Genomic DNA, 18087 nt, shown 5'->3' with positions numbered 1-18087 from the left:
ATGTGCAGCTACTTTTTCACACAACTTTATAGCACTGATCAGCGTCAAACAGGGTACTTTCTTATCTTCTTATGTGTGATCGTCTTCTTTGATACACCATATAGATCTGCGATCTGTCATACTTTTAAACCTCATAAACGAAAGTGTTTTATTGACTCAGCTGGAATGTCAAAGGACTGGCATCCAGGACAGGTAACTTCGCCCCCTGAACTGATGTGTTGTCTAGTCCGTTACACCAGTTCTTTGATGTTTTCAAAAATAGTTTAATCAATATCGTAGTATAAAAGGGCTGCCAATGTTGAAATTCCTTCTGATAAGTCTTCAATTTTTATCTCTGAAATACGTGATAACTTCAGCAAAATCCTTTTCATTGGTAGAATTAAGTGTTGTTCTAATTAATTAGGCACAATCAATCAACAGAAGATGATTCACCAATAAACAGCACAGTATATGCCAGTGCCCACCCTCTCTAGAACCCGTTCTCTCACCTTTGATAAGAAAAACAACAGTTTTATTTCAAGCCTTATTTCATGATGCGTTTGAAAGCATTATTACAAACAAAATTTAAGAAATAAATAAGCAACAACAATATATTTTTGACACATTTATTTATTTATGCTCATATTTCACAGTACTTTTTCCATATTGTATGTATGTGTGTGTGTGTATATATATATATATTTTTTTTTAGAGAAATGGTGAAAACTACTTTTTCGATAGGATGTACAATTCAGGAAACATTTAGAAATATGTCAGCTTGTAATTTTGAGAAGCGTTTTGTTTTCTTTTATGTCATATTTATTATGGATAAATATTTTTGTACATATTTTATTAGTATGTATTTTAAGGAAATTTAATTTATTTTAGTATTCACTGAGCAATAAGCCTACAGAATTTCATTTTCTTAAGTGATTTATGCCTCGTGTTCCATTATTGGAACGACAGTCATTTTGGAGTTACAGTATTTATATCCTACTGCTCAAGGCCATCACCAGGCTCCGACTTTTCACGCATGTCTGCTTCCTGGGGGTACACCTTATCACGTCGTGCACAGAGTTAGTCAGTGTGCTGCAGATATTGTTGTGCTGGGATCTCCTCAAGAATCAATGTGAATTTTCTCACATTTTTGAAGAACCATCCGAAGACAGGTAGATATAACTTTGCTGCACTACGTCATATACTAACATTTTTTTTCTATTACTTTTCTACTAGTTATGTTATCGTGCTGTAAAAAGAAACTACCGAAGTTGTCATTGTTGTATTGGTAATGAACTTCACATTTTGCGTGTTCCATTTTTGGAGCACCAGGCAAAACCCCTACCAGTAGGACTAATAATATAGTTTAGTGATACAGCCACCCAAAAATGCTGCATCGCCTGTTTCTGATGAGGACTCAGGAGATGAAGAAGGTGGAACAATAACTAATCTGCCAGGTTCTTTGTTGCACGCACCTGTGTATCTTATTCAAGATGGCAGTGATGAGCAGTCCGACACAAGTGATCCCACATACGTACCTGAAGATAACTCCCCTGATAATGAAGTTCCGTCAACCTCTACTGCTCAGCAACCTCCTTCGTCAAAGAAGAAGAAAGTGACAAAAATTGTTTGGAAATGGAAAAAGGCTGACCTAACTGCACAACCCGTAGCAGGTAGAGTTACAGAACCACCAAACGATTTCTTCACCATAACCATAATTCCCACAGAAATTTTTGAACTTTTTCTTGATGACGAAACCGTTGAACTCATTGTCAGATACTCCAACTTATACGCTGCAAGTAAGGGTGTAAATCTGGGATTGACTAGTTCCGAATTCAAATATTTTCTCGGAATTATTTTTCTGAGTAGTTACGTGTCAGTTCCTAGAAGGTACATGCTCTGGGAACGAAGAACAGATGCGCATAATGTACTTGTTAGTGCTGCCATGAGACGTGATCACTTTGAAACCATATTTTCTAATTTGCATGTTGCTGACAATGCCAATTTGGATCCAGTGGACAAGTTTTCCAAGTTGCGACCTCTCATAAGCAAACTCAATGATAGATGCATGAAATTTGTTCCAAATGAAACATATTTTAGCTTTGATGAATCCATGGTTCCTTATTTCGGTTGTCAAGGGTGCAAGAAAGCCCACTCGGTTTGGCTTCAAGTTTTGGTGTGGTGCCACTCGTCTGGGCTACATTTGCTGGATTCAGCCATATCAGGGTAAAAACCCAGATAATAAACATGAGGAATATGGTGTCGGTGCATCAGTTGTCCTGCAGTTTAGTGAGGCACTTGTACAGGCACACCCTGGACAATAGCATTTTGTATTTGATAACTTTTTCACCAGCATTGCACTTCTGGATAAGCTCAGTTCAATGGGACATCAGGCAACAGGTACAGTGAGAAAGGATCGCATTGACAAAGCACCATTGGAATCAGATGTAGTGCTAAAGAAAAAAGAAAGAGGCACATTCGATTATCGAATTGATGGCAAAGGCAATATTGTACACAGATGGCATGATAACAGTGTTGTCACTGTTGCCTCATTTGGTGCTCGTATCGATCCCCTGTGTCTTGTCAGTCGTTATTCCCAGAAACTGAAAAAGAAGATCCAAGTCCAGCAGCCAAACATGATCAAAGTCTATAACCATTTCATGGGAGGCATAGACAGAGCTGATGAAAACATTGATAAGTATGTTTATAAGTATGTCAATCCGTGGAAAGAAATGGTATTCAAGTCCTCTGTTGTTCTGTTTCGAATTGGCCTTACAAAATGCATGGCAACTGCATAAAACATATGATAATAAGCCAGTGGATCTTCTGGTGTTTCGCAGACATATCACATGCCATTATTTGGAGACCCACGGTCATCCTGCAGACCCTGGTCGAACAGGAAGACCTTCTCAGAAGTGCAACATTGATTCACATTATGATGGCCAGAATCATGTGATAGTCAAACAGGGAAAGCAAACACGGTGTGCTCAATGTCATAAGAACACCACATTTCGATGTGAAAAATGTGATGTTGCCTTACATGTCAAATGCTCTGCTGGATATCACACTGAATAGCAGGTATTTTACCATTTCCTGAGATAAGAAACATCCTAGTGTTCCAATTTTGGAATACCACATAACTCAACAATGGAATGTAATAAATTTTTTTTTCTCTTCAAATTCTTGTTCCTTATATTTTTCTACGCAACATATGTGAATTTAATGCAGAAACTCAAAAATTTCAACCTTTGGCATAAATGGGTTAATAAGAAACACCTGTGGTCTATAGTTTAATTATAAAAATACACTTTAATATAGGACATAAAGCTTTTATACATCTTGTTATGCAGAAGCTTAGAAAAAAAAGTATTTTAAAGGGATAAAGTGAAAAAAAAAAATCTGAATTTGTATTGGAATTGGCAGGTAACATGAAATTGGTGCTTGGTAAACAGCCTTTAAAAACCTGATCGGAGCATGCCTAACGTAACCTGCTTGTCTCTGAGAATGTGAGAGGAAAGCAGGAGCATATGGAGGACAACACACAAAAACATTGGGGAAAGTGCAAACTCCACAACATCATTTAAACCCTGGATACTAGGTCCATGAATTGGCAGTGCTGCCCACTGCACCATTGTACTATCTTCAGCTATGTTTACAGATGTAAAAATGATCATCTAAAAAAGACACCACAATCACTGGTCCCAAAATTGAAGAGTCCCTGTTCCAGATCTGACTGAACACTCTACAAACTCTAAATTGGGTTTCATTCACACTCTTGGTTTTTGTAGATCAAGTCAAAGTTGAGTTTTTGGCCAGCCACAACATACTTGAACAGGGAGTGTCCATCTGCACACAAGAAAATAAATACATAAATGGCTAAATTAGGATTAAAATAACAACACTGAAATGGGAATTAAAAGCAAGGCCTTGGAGGCTCAGTGAAGTTCCAAATGAAAAATCAGAGTGACGCCCTGAAGACCTAAAAAATGGTCAGGGTGGCTCAGCAGGGTCCTAAGAAGTAAGGTATAGGTGCTCACTGAGGGCCAGGAAGAGGGGCCTGGGTAGTACTCCGTGTTTCCTGACATGAGGCCTAGGGGCTTGCTAAGGTGCTGCGTAGGAGAGGATACCTGAGTGCCTTCCTAAGGCCCACACAGCGCCATCTGCTTGGGTCACCAATCTCCCTAATTTAAGAGTGCTTTCACTTATCAGTGGCCCACAATGTTAAATCTGGGTGACAAGCAATCCGGTTCAGCATTGGTACACATTGGGTATACATCTTACTGTAATAAGAGGACTCAGTGATAGTCTCTGGTCCCTTGAACAAGGTTTAAGTGACTTTCTAAATTACAGGATTCAAGGTTTAAGTGTATCTCTGAGGTCTCCATGGCCTAATCGGATAGACTGGGGTCCATGGTAGGAGATCTAGGTGACATGGTGGTAGCCCCAGAGAGGTGGAAAGTACAGTTTGAGGAGAGGATCATGGGAATTTCTACATATACTCAACTTTGGTGAGCATCTCATTTGAGTTATGCCGTCATGTGATATGGATGTTGTCTGCTATAATGGTGGTGCTCAGGAGATTTTGACCAGTTAGTCTCTGATAATTTTGTTAGACAGTTTCCTGCCAGGTAAATGTGGATGAAAGAAATGATGATGGTAAGGAGGATGGAAGTCCAAGTTTAAAACAGTTTGAGTTTATTTCCAAATGGTGCCAAGTCCTTGAATGACATGGAGACAATGTTATGCAGACAGATGGAGCATCAGGCTTGCAAGTGCAGCTCACTCTTGAATTTTTTGTTGGGTGTGGCTATACTGATTGCTCCCATTTTATGGATTTCTTTCCTTGTTTCCTTTCTTGATTTGTATGTTTATAACTCTCTTGGAGTTTCTATCTTCCTATAGGCTGTTGCTCAGCACCAATGCTGTCATTTATGAGCATGGGTACCACAAAATGCAGTCATGGAGGTAGTGCAGTCCAATTTGGGTGATTTTGTCAGTGCCCTCCTCCGTCCTTTGTCCCCAAACTTGAAGCTAAACTCCAGTGACTCACAGCACTTGTTTTTGGTGACACAGGCAATAGCAAGATACCTTTTTAAGCCTGGTGCACACTGGCCTTTGATCTTTGGACTAGAGGTAAAATGGATGCCTTTAATATATGAGCCATCTTGACTCCAATAGTAGAAACAGAGTTTGTAATTTGAAATGACTTGAATATTATAGAGGCTTAATGGTGGGATTCTCAGCCCATGTATTAGTATGGCCTTTTATAAATGGCACATTACTGTCTTTGTTTCTCAATCTGTCTGTGTGCTGGACAGGTGTTCTTACTGAGGTGACAGGTGTTAAGACATGCCTCATGTTCCAAGTGTAGCAAAATGGTTTCATGCATGGTTGATTCTGCTTGGTCTGTCCATACATCAGTGGCTGTTCTCCATGTCTCCAGATCTCCTTCCATACTGTCCACTCTAAATTTGTTCTGTAGAGGAATGTTGGCTAGTTCAGGGCCCGTCTAACTTTGAATCCTCCTGGTCAGCCATTCTTACAGCTTTGTTAATGAATTGCCAAATATTCCTGTGGTCCACAGAACATCTTTGTTTTATCAGGGATGTGCCATCTCTGCAGTTCTAATTTACAGGCTCTTGTGTGGATTATTTCAGCCTCTTATACAAATTCAGTTAAAAACAATGCAGAATAACAAACGAGACAGGCCCCTAATCCATGGTGGTCAATGCTACAACATGGCACTCCCTCAAAGATGCCTTTGCCATACATTCTTTGTCCCACAGCTCAGAACATTTAGGTAATGTTCTCATATGTACCACATTCATGTTTAGAGGGTCCTCACTGGTGCTAGCTCTGGGCTGGCCCTATGGTGGCAGATATGTAGTGACTTTATTTAGAAAGTTTGGGCCAAATAGCATTTGGGATACAGGCCTTTTAATGTGTTCCACAGTTCTTTCTGAGGTGCTTTTTAGGTGAGAACTAACTTTTTCAGCACAGTTCTGTATACTGGAGGGTATAGTAGTAGCGACTGAAGTGGTGAGCATGGTGAGGCATGGGGGGCTACCTTTCCACCACCTCACCGACTTTGTGTGTCAGTCTGTTAGCATTCCTATGCACAGAAGAAGCTTGGGGAGACAGCATTGTTCATTAGTTGAAGAACAAATAATGAAAACCAGACAAGCAGTTCATGTCTTTGATACAAACTTCTCTTTTACTTGTATAGATGTGGGGTGGGAATCCTGGGATGCTCTTTATTCCTTTAAGTCATGCCTCATGCTGCTCTTGAACATACTAAAGTTTTCTATATTATTTTTCAGAGCAGGAAAGCTAAGCACCTTCATTTTATATAGCACCTTTCCATAAGATACTCCCCAAATACACTTATTTTTATGTGCTTAGGTCACACATAGTCATTTGAAGCAACAGCATTATGGTTTCTAGTCTCTAAGCCTGGCCAGTAGGCTGCAGTGCTTAGTAGTAAAAGCACACTGGCATTAAGAGTGAATTGGCTGGCAAACCAAGCAATGAAGAGCTATGGATCAAAAATTAGGAGGTAAAATCATAGTTGAACAAATAAATATAGAACAAGTACAACTGAAATAAAATGTGAGGCAGCAGTAGAGATGGGAATCAACAGTTTTAAGATGTTTTTTAGGGGGGACTTGTGAGATGTTCAAATAAATTAAGGAGCATAGTATGGTGATTGTTGACTTATTTAAGAATGAAAAGCTGTAGCTGGCCTTTAGCTGGAAGAATGGTTCATAATCAAAAGTGGAGCAATTGTTAGTCTCAGCAGAGGGAAATAAAAATGCATGAAATACTGAAATTCTATCCATCTCCTGAGTAACTCATTGAATTTAGTGGTGTGCGGTGTTAGTCCTGCACTAGACACTAACTTATGTGGGGTCAGTTCACCACCGTCTTTGGTTGAAGTCAGAGGACCCAAAGAAAAAGCACACATAAACATGGGGAGAACATCCAAAGTCTTTTGATTTGAACCCTGGAACTATGAGGTAGCAGTCTGTGCCACCAATGTCAAAAGTTAATGCATTGCTTTTGTTATCCTTTGATTTCCTTTTTTTAATGCCACTCACCATAGCCCATTGTTTTTTTAACCTCCAGTCACACTGGCACACCTGACTTCTTTTGGTTGGACCAAGCCAGTGTCAAACTGCTTTCTTATTGTGTGTTGACCTGAGTAAGCATCATGACAAAGAATAGGTGGATGGTTACATCTTGAAGAAAATGATTTCTTTACAGTGACATTTACCTTCTAAAATGGAGCCCACATGGGTCACTTCATCAAGCAAATCAGCCAATCCTCAGAAGATGTTTGATGGCATAGCACCTATGCTGGTATGAGTTTTTTATGAGTGACTTTGTCCAGATAATCCCCTAATTAATTGAGATTTACTCCATCTTTTGTGTTCTTTACTTACACTAAACATGTTTTTGACTTGCCACCCATTGTGGTGGCTTCTTTTTGGCCACTCACAGACTCTACTATTGTATTTCATGCCAACTGTCCTTTTATTTTTCTTTTGATCTGTTTTTGGTACACTTGCTGTAGTTTTGTGTTAACTCTTGCTAGCTGACTATTTTATTTTATTTTTTGATATCCATTAAAAAAGCACAAAATTAGTGATGAATTTGCACACAATGTGAAAACAACAGAGCAGTCACACCACCGAAGCAACTGCTAGATAGTGATTCACAACAAACTGGACGGTAAATGCTATCTGTCATGATGCTGCTCATAAACGCAGTACACATCAGTCATGGTAGTACAGTACTGTATAACATCCTGAATTTGATGACAGCCATTTATAAGTGAGGCATCATTGAAGAGTTAGTCTGAGGCTCACAGATGCCAGTAGCACATCATAGACTGGCTTTGGAAATGCAGTGATTGCCATCTTGTAAGATGTGTCTGTTTGTGTACCAGACGTCCATCCCCACATTCAGTGACATCGATCAGGGTCATAACATGCTGATGTCTGTCATGACAGCATCAGGTGCCAGGCAGGAATAAAGCTTAAATAGGTCACCAGTCCTTTTTAGGACATTCTCAGGCATACCAAGTGAGTTGACCAGGATGTAAAAAGAAAACCAGAAGAAAAACCCACACAAGGCCTTGGGAAAAGCATGCAAAATTTATGAAGAAAATGAACAGGTCAGGATGGAAACACTTGCCATAACAGCCATGTTTTATCTGTTCCTAAAGGTTCAGCACTTAACAAAATATGACCGAAAAAATTATGGTACTTCAAAACATTTTAATTCTGGAGTTGATGCACCAGGAAGCTTATGAACCACTGCCTGGACATATCACATGACATTTGTTCACATAGGTGTCAATACCCTGCTGTAAGTAAGCATTTGCTTTCATTAAAAGTCTACTTTTCCCCCAAATCATGCTGTGTGATTACAGTTAGCAGTAACCAAGACCATGCTCCACTTCGCAGCATTAGGTTTATACTTGATGAGATGATACTGTATAACCTTTCCTTGGCTTAATAAAGCTTGGGAACTGCTGTTCTAGGGCAGCAAGTTGGTGTACTGCTGTTCATACTGTAGTTCCTTGAATTCGGGTTCAAATACCTATCAGGCCACTGCCCGCACATACTTTAAAAGTTGACCTTGTGTTTTTTCACATATCAAAAATGTGTGTTAAGGGACTTTAAATAGTGAGTGAGGGAGAGTATAGTGCCAAGTACTGGCATTCCATCCTGGCTTAGTTGCTGCCTCACTTGTCCTCCTGTTTGTGAGAGACTGTGGCTCCCCATGACATTGTAATGGGGAGCTTAGATTAGACAAGGCTACAAATAGACAAGAATTGGTCAGTGCCCACCTAAAACTGCCTTTACCCAACCTGCCCAAAAAACCCAGTGAAAATATAGTCTTGGCTTATTTTGGCATTTAATTGTCCTCTCTACATAGCCAATTGCCAACCTCAGGATGACCTCCAAATTATTGCTGCTGCTTTCTAAACAGGTGCTGGTGGCTAATGGTAAAGGCATGTGGTCACATACAGTCTAAGCAGTGGCACCAATTCAGCAAAATAAGAGAGTGTGACCTCTCTGTCATTGCATATTTTGTCATTGTCATTTAAATGTACTGTGATCAGTCAGACTCTCAGGTATCCTCCAGCTTCCTTCTTGGTGAGTTGACCCCCTCCATAAAGCCATTTTCTCTGGTCTGATGCAGGTCTGGACCCCCAATCAGTTGGTACATCCATCCATCTCCTTAATTCTACTACCTGTAGCTTTGCGTTCTACCAGACTGAAATCCTCAAGGTTAAGGCTGCTGAGGGCTGTCAGGATAGCCATGATCCTGCAGGGCTGTTGTGCTGGAAACAAACCTCACACACATAGGGATCTTAAGTGGCTTCTACAGCATGGCAGGTGATTGGCTTTTACTTTGTATTGCACAAATAGGAAATTAATTTTAATCTTGATCCCCAGCTTTAAAAATTCACATAACCAGTCTGGTCTACCCAAGTGGGACAAGTGTTGTGTCTCGGGTCTGTTAAGCCAGTATTGGACCTTTGGTGGCAGTATATCTGTGATCAAAGATAAGCGGGTACAGTCATGTAAAGATAGATTTGGTGAGTTGGGTCTGGGTTTGGAGCTATCAGGCCCTTGGTGAATATCGTTGAGAGTGTTTACAAACAGGATCATCACTTTATGATATGCTAGTAAGAATGAACAGAAGTGTGCCTTGTGGTTCTTTTTTAAAAGTGTGTCCCTGTGTGCCACATTCTCACATTATAGCACTTTGAAAAATAGTTAAGTTGTCTCATTACCCGTTAATTGCGGCATCTGTTGTCACTGGAGCTGAAGAATGTCCTCACCACTTGCCTGAGATGTAACACATCACTGAGCAGCTGAATTCTGCATAAGGACTAATGTGACACATTCATGGGGTCCAATTTGATCACAGAGTCATCACTGAGCACTCAAAAACCCAACCTGGTATTGGAAGTCATTGGTAGCCTTTCAGTCAGTTGCCTCTTTTGACATACAGCACTTGCTTAATGGAGCATTTTGATCTACACTAGCATGCCAGGTAATGGTATGAGGCTGTCTGGTGGAGGTACAGATGAGAATGACAGAAACAACACAAGTGGGCAAAAGAAAGTGAAGGCTACAGTCTCGAGTGGTATGTTCAGGTTGGGGAAAGTAAAGTAACAATACATTGACCCAACAGGAGGTGAGAGAGTTGATTGTGAAGAACTTGGTGATAACTGCAGGGCACAATCTTGTCAAATAATGAGAAAAAACAATTCCACTAGTATACTGAGAAGAGGACACAGGTCAGGAGAAGTCATCCATAAAACAAGGGATGAATGGATAACACCAAAGGGAGTTTCAGGTTTCTCATTGTACTTTGGTCACTTTGACATTTATGCTTGGATCACTTGAGATTGGCGCCATATGTGTGGACTCAAAAGGACAAGAAGAGATTTTCAGTTACAGTTCTAGAGCAGATACAGCAGCTATTCTAATCAAAAAAGGTTTGAGTTCAGTAGTTGTACACACAAAGGATGGCTTTACAAATTCTAAACACGTGAAAATTTCCTGAACCCAGGCATTGTCCAGTCCCCTTCCTCTCCAATGGTTAAAGCATAGTTGCTTTGCAATATGGAGGATCCTTCTTCCCTGCTGTCTGACTTTCTGCTCACAGGTTCCTGCCTCCACTTCTTTTGACTTTCCCCTCTGGCTGCCCATTCTTCATTCTGCTCTTCTTCAAGTCCTTGTTTTCCTTCTCACTGGTTGTGCTCTTTACTGCTTTACTGCAATTTGTAGCATAAAGGTGTTTGACTGACTAGAGTGGTAAGCAGTGACACTGATGGTCAAGAGCTGAAGCCTCCTGTAGAACCACAAGGTTGCTGGGTTAGACCCCGCCTGTGTGTCATTAGTTGTGTCAGTGTTCCATGACTATGTTAAAAATATGTATTTTAACATCTATTATATAGCGCCTTGGTGTGTTGTTTTCTGTGGAGATGTGCATTTCATATTTTGTGTGCTCATGGCCTGCCAGTGAGAAATGCCAAATGCCTCTTCTTGTTTTTTGTGCAGCACAATGTGAGCCCTGGCCTTGCTGCCATTTAGAATCACAGCTCACAGAGCGTTCAATGTGCGGAAGCGTCAGTCTGCTATTCTCAGGGTCACGCCAACTCTGGTGGAGCGAGTTAATGTGCAGATGCAATGTTCTCATCAAAATTAAAATCCATGGGTATATGTGGCAATACCAGGCTGTTTTCATTGCTATTTTCACACTAACTATTGTGTGTCTGACTCCTTGCCACATTCACCCTATTTTCACTTTTAGTGAGCTTCAGTCTTGGCACATTTTCAGCATGGGGCACAGCCTTGGGGGTTTGTGAGAATTTCCATGGGGCAATGTTGTGTTTACTTCTTTCTCCCTGGCTTGCATTCACGTGGCATGGCATGTGGCTGCTCAGCACACTGACCCTAGTGAAGAATGTTTATTACAAAACTGGGATCAAACTGCATTGTTCTTTACTTCCCAGCATGTCTGCTAGACAGTAGCTCAACTTGCCCATGTGGGCAGGGCACTGGCAGCAGAAGTGCCATATATCATTGTCTCATGAATGTCGTCTGCCTCTTCATCCATCATAAATTTAACTTGTGACTTATGACTGATATGAGTATTATGAGTATTTATTGAAGGCTCTGATGAATTGGAATGGCCGAGCATGGATGGTGGTTTCCAAACACAGTGACTTGTATTCCAGGGGAGTATGTAGCACTCACTGGATTTTTTTGTGTCTGCACGTTTGTCTGGACTGATCCACACAGTGAAGCCAGCAGCTTGTTTTACTCTGTGGTGGAGAAGATCCCAGCAGTTAGACCGCAGCTGCTGTCAGGTGCACCTGGCAGCACTTTGGCAACCACAATATGAGCTGTTGCTGGTGAAAACAAGAACTTGTAGAAAAGCATCAGTATGACAGGTTAGAAAAAAAAAGAAGTTCAAAACCTCAACTTGCTAGGCAAACCTGCATTGTTATTCTGATACCTTACATAACATCGTGCCCTGAACTCTTAATATCAACCACCATTACTCTGATGATTAAACTGTCAGTGACGCTTTCAGGTTTGTCTGCACTCTCAGTGCTGAGCATTACCACTCACAGTTTATCTGCATTCCCTGGTGTCCATCATGGTTTCCTTGATACTTACCTGCACCCCTAGTGAGTGTAACTACTTCTTTGATACTCTACTGCTCCCCCTAGTGATCATCACTACTGTTTTGTTAGTCACCTGTGCTCCCAAGTGACTGTCAATGCTGATTTGATACTTGCTTGTGCCCCTAGAAATGGTCTTACGTGCTTTGATACTCGCCTGTGCCTCTTACTGACTGTCAGTGCTACTTTGCCCCATTCTTGGATTTTCCTTTTTTGATTTTTGCTTGATATATTTAACTAGATTTTCCAAATTGTTAATCGTTTTTTAAGGTTAATTTACAGTTAAAAGGGCAGAGCGTTCAGTTATTGCTAGTTGCTCAGTTTTTATTGCTTGATCCAGCATAGTCACCTGAGAAAAGAAAAAAAAAGAGGCTTTCTGTCTCATTCTTGCATTATGCTTTCCTTGAAAACAGTGTCACTGGTTTTTGATAATCGTTCAGGTTTAGGAGAATACTTTTGTTTAGAGTTCTGAATTCAGGTTTTTGAGCTGGGGGTTTTGTTTCTTTGTAGGTTTTTTTTTGCCCTTATTTAATATTCTGAAACATTTTGATTCTGCTGTTTCTTCTGGGTAATTCTGTACAATTCTAATTATCTGTTTGTAATTAACAAATTATTGTAAATTAATCTTACTTGTTATTATTGTTTAGAGTTATTTATTACAGTATCTTGTTTCATTGGTTAAACTTTACACCAAACCCTAGTGTTCATTATTGCTACTTTACTACTTACCTGTACCCAGTAGTGTACATCGCTGCTGCTTTGATAATCTCCTGAGTCCAGTAGTGCTGATCTCTGCGTGGATACTCGCATGAATTGAGTTTCCTACTAACCTGTACCCACTAATGTCTGTCATTGCTCCTCCTTAATTACTAATCTGCATCCCCTAATGTCATTCACTGTGCCCACTTTATTACTAGCCTCTGCCCCCTTGTATCTGTCACTATTTTAGTCCATTTTAACATCCATCCATCCATCCATCCTCTTCCGCTTATCCGAGGTCGGGTCGCGGGGGCAGCAGCTTAAGCAGAGATGCCCAGACTTCCCTCTCCCCGGCCACTTCTTCCAGCTCTTCCGGGAGAATCCCAAGGCGTTCCCAGGCCAGCCAGGAGACATAGTCCCTCCAGCATGTCCTGGGTCTTCCCCAGGGCCTCCTCCCGGTTGGACGTGCCCAGAACACCTCACCAGGGAGGCGTCCAGGAGGCATCCTGATCAGTTGCCCGAGCCACCTCATCTGACTCCTCTCGATGCGGAGGAGCAGCGGCTCTACTCTGAGCCCCTCCCGGATGACTGAGCTTCTCACCCTGTCTTTAAGGGAAAGCCCAGACACCCTGCGGAGGAAACTCATTTCAGCCGCTTGTATTCGCGATCTCGTTCTTTCGGTCACTACCCATAGCAACAAACCTACGATGAAGAGCAAAAACTTTGGACGACGTTTTCCCTTGCCCGGACGCGGGTCACCGGGGCCCCCCTCTGGAGCCAGGCCTGGAGGTGGGGCTCGATGGCGAGCGCCTGGTGGCCGGGCCTGCACCCATGGGGCTCGGCCGGGCACAGCCCGAAGAAGTAACGTGGGTCCTCCTCCCCATGGGCTCACCACCTATGGGAGGGGCCAAGGAGGTTGGGTGCAGTGTGAGTTGGGTGGTGGCCGAAGGCGGGGACCTTGGCGGTCTGATCCTCGGCTACAGAAACTGGCTCTTGGGACGTGGAATGTCCATTTTAACATTTCATGTATTATTTGATCTAAAATTTTATGCAATTTTAAAGCCAATTTAACCAAATTTCATTACACACAATGCAGGAACCAGCTCTAGAAATAGCACCAGTCTGTGCACACACACACACACATACACAAACAAAATCACTCCAGTGTTGACTTACCAACTAGTATGTGTTTGTTAGATGGACATATCTGAAAAGGTGATAGAGAGACCTGATCACAAGTATCTAACCAGGCTTATTCTTTGTGACCTTTATTTTACAGCTGTGTTGGTGTGGAAGAGGAGGAGGCGCCAGACATCGACATCTACCATTGTCCAAACTGTGAGAAAACACATGGAAAATCAACGTGTAAGTATCAGGATTTGTGTGTCTACTGCCATTTGCAGTATCCTCCTGCACCACAGTGAGCACGGCAGAGCTGTTGATGCTATGCTCACTTGCAAGAGATGAAACTCAGGCTCTGGTAGCGTGTAGGTATGGACTGGGAAATGAGTGTGTGACTGTCTTGGCCCTCCTGTTGACCAGATAACTATGATTTCAAGAGTAACCTCACATTGGATGCTTTCCTTGGCAGTGAAAAAGAAGAGGAACTGGCACAAGCACGACACAGGACAGAATGCAGAGGTGAAGCCAGTACAGAATGGCAGCCAGGTGTTCATTAAGGAGCTGCGAAGCAGGACATTCCCAAGGTTAGAATTTGGGGTTGAACACAACTTTGTGACTGGTGAATAAGAGAGCTCTTCTGGTAAAAAAAACATGAGTGCTTTTGGGTGCACATATATGAAAACACAAAAAGTGACACATATTCTATCTTACAGTGTGCGAAAAAAAATAACATCTATTTGCTCGCTAAATGATCGCATGTTTGGCAAAAGCCTAAATTCATGATGTCATAAATAAGATTTTTTTAAATTCTTGGCATTCCCATTATAGTTTTTAAGAGAATGATGAGAACAAACCTTGTCTGGAATAGGGGTACCGTAAATACATTTGGTGCCTTACGGCCGTCTCAGGTAACCATTTAGCTTTGGTGGTAATAACCCAAAGAATCGACCGGTTGAAAGAAGAAAAGTGGGGACGAGAACCATCCGAGTTAGGTAACAGATACAAGAGAGTCAAATATAGTTTTACTAGGCCTTGGCAGTGGAAGCTGCTTCATGGAAGGTGGAATGTCACTTTACAGGCAGATTGAAAAAGTCCCAACTAGACATCTGCATACAACACTAACAGTGACATCAGCCTTCTAAATTCAGGGTGGCCTCTCTCTTACTCAGGAGTTGCTTCCTGAAGCACAGGAGAGAGTGCTGATCACTTGGGGATTCCACTGTTGTACGAGAGGAGTGACAGAGAAGAAAAATATGACTGTGGTTTGTATGTACATGCCTAACAAATACTTTATGTATTTTACTTTCTTTGAGATAAAGGGGGCAGCACTGTTGACACTGTAGTCTTACTGAAAGATTTTGGTGTTAACAATAGAATGTTGTGATTGAGAAGAATGACTGCCCCATCCAAGTTGGCAGATTGGTTAGTTGTTACAATGTAGATTTGGTCAGTGTTCAACAATTAACTTAGCAATTGTGCCATCTGATGAAAAAGCCACATGCTCTGAACATTGAGGTAAAGGGGATTGCTGAAGAGTCTGGAAAAAAGTGTGGATCAAGTATTGCTGGATGCTGGATTAGGCAGGTCTTGTGTAGTGAGGACCACCTAGCAAATACCTCTCTTACAGTAAAGGAAGTTCAACTTTCACCACTGGAGGAGTTCTTCTTAAATTGAGGGAAATTATGAACGTGGAGTTTTAACACACTGTGTTGAAGGGATCAATAGAGAGGCAGCTATAACAAGTTTTGGTTAAAAGGTTGCACCCCTGGGATCTGTTGTTAAAGTCTATGGTTGAGGAGATCCCTCAGCCTAAATATCTCATCTTTCCATATGGCAGCAAACTTTTGTGGTTGAGATTAAATAGAAATCACAAGAGTGCTAGATATTGCAGAGATGTCATTGTGAAGCAGTGGCGCAATAACATAAGTAGGCAGTTTGAAATTTTGATTGTTCTTTTAAAAATTGTGTCCAAAGAGTTTATTCCACATCTATCAGCCTACCCAAGAAGCTGAACTCTACAGCAGTTGATAGGAATTTAGAAAAAGGAAAAACAATGTAGGACAGTAGGTCAGCCGTTTGTGTTTGCATGGATAATTTTGAGTTTGGTTTAAAGTGGGCATAGTTAGAGAGGATGTTGAGGAAACCAAAGGACTGTTGCAGCTGTGGTAATGTGGGAGGGGTTGTCCCAGATTATGCTGGTGAAGCAGAAGCTAAATCCTCAGAATAACAAAATGACAGCTTGTCAGCAGCTAAAATGAGTTTACTTTGTAGGCCTCTTGGAGTTTGTTGTCCTTGAAAGTGTGAGGAGTGTGTGTGATATTCTGGAGGATCTCAGTGCAAAGTGGCTCCTGCTTTGGATCAAGAGGTGCAAATTGGGATGGTTTGGTTATCTAAAGATTATGCCCTTGCTTTCCTGATCATGGCATGGCCCACTGAGCGGTGACCTGGAGTTGATCAAGGCAGTACTAGAAGGATATCTGTTGATTGGCCAGTAAGATGAACAATGTTACTGAACAAAGCTGTAATGGAAGATGAACCACAGTTGAAAGTAACTTTGAGTGGTGGTTGAGGTGATTGTGCTACTTCAGAAAAAAAATCTTAGTTATTAATTCAGTACAACTGGCAATATTATAATATGTATATGAATTATTTTCAATATTGCAATGCTTTTGATTCTGTTACCATAATGCCTGATGGGTGCCCTCAGTAGAGTTAGACTTGGATCCTAACTTGCATGAGATGGTATGTTTTGTACAGTTTTTTAAAAATAAACCTATTCTTCTGTCTACTGTTTTACTGCATAATTTGTGTCACCAAGTTGTAATGAAACCCATGGCAAAGATTTGGTGGCATGTACAGAGCATATTTCTTTTGGTAATGTCTTCTTCTTCTTCTTTTGGCTGCTCCCATTAGGGGTTGCCACAGCAGATCATCTTCTTCCATATTTCTTTTGATAATGTCTGTAGATAAGAAATACAGGGATTTTGGAAATAGCATACATCATTCATTAGACTGGCATCCCTGCTTGAGATATGCCATGCAGGTCATGTTACCAAGCCACTTTAATGTATACATTTCTTATGGCATGCATGAGGCAACCACTACTCAAAGACTCGTGCTGATAGAATCCATGGTCTAAGAGCAGTTTGGTTTTGGCACATCCAAAAATTAGTTTAATTGATGTTGCTTGTGCACTAAAAGATTAACTCGACTTCTTTACATGAGTTTCAGTCACGTTCTATCGTATTAACCATGTGTTGCTTGTAAAGCACCTTTTAATATTGGTTGTGAGAAGGATTGTTGCAACACTGGAGTGAAGTTTTGGCCTTTGTTGTCAGCCTTGCCTAGCTAAGACTTTAGACTTTATCGACAGGAAGGGCACCTACATGAGTTTAGCTCAGACAGAATGTCTGTAAAGGTTCATGAAATTCATTGGACTATTTTGTGATAGCATGAAGAGAAATGTTATGGAGATCAGGTAAAGGTGCACAAGTTTTATGGTGTCTGAGTAGCTCTAAGTAACCTTGTGTATTTGCATAGTTTGTTTTTAGCATCTACAGTTTAAATGGTTCTCTTTGTTACCCTTAATGTTTGAGATATTGACATCCCTGCACACATAGTTCTAAGTGGACAGTAAAATCTTTGATTTATGAATAATACATGGTTGGACCACAATTCATGCTGTTATTTGCTTATATTTGGATTCTATTGGACAAATAGAATGAGGTTCAGCAGATCCTACATACAGTGGTTTATTGTCACAGGTGTTCATATCATGTTATTTTATTAAAGCTTTTGTGGTGAATTCTAGAAATAGGCACACGACAGGCCACAGACACATCTCCTGTGTTGGGGCCATCCTCTTAGATTTTGTCACAATTGACAATCATACGATGGAAAGTATTTCAAAGGTCATTCCTACATTTGGGAAATGAAGGAAGCAATCTTAAAACAAGCATGGCATACTATGTAACAGTACTTATTGTTTACCATGCCTTTAGTGCGGCAAGGCTTGGATGTCATATAGTATGTATATCTACAGGTTTGATCTCTTTTACCTTTCTAGTCTGTAGATG

General features: G+C 41.1%; 1 protein-coding gene across 2 annotated transcripts in view; it reads left to right on the top strand.

The window, feature by feature from the left end:
- phf2 (PHD finger protein 2) overlaps positions 1-18087 on the top strand; it is a 93845-nt gene that overhangs the window by 6475 nt on the left and 69283 nt on the right. For both annotated transcript variants that reach the window (XM_039770965.1, XM_039770964.1), the window contains exons 2-3: positions 14169-14254; positions 14481-14595. In XM_039770965.1, coding sequence (XP_039626899.1) covers positions 14169-14254; positions 14481-14595 — 201 coding nt within the window. The remainder of the gene's footprint in view (positions 1-14168; positions 14255-14480; positions 14596-18087) is intronic.

This window comes from Polypterus senegalus, chromosome 12 (assembly GCF_016835505.1).
Source record: "Polypterus senegalus isolate Bchr_013 chromosome 12, ASM1683550v1, whole genome shotgun sequence".
NCBI lineage: Eukaryota > Metazoa > Chordata > Cladistia > Polypteriformes > Polypteridae > Polypterus > Polypterus senegalus.
The sequence above is the reverse complement of the archived record's forward strand: the minus strand, read 5'-3'. Positions and strand labels throughout refer to the sequence as shown.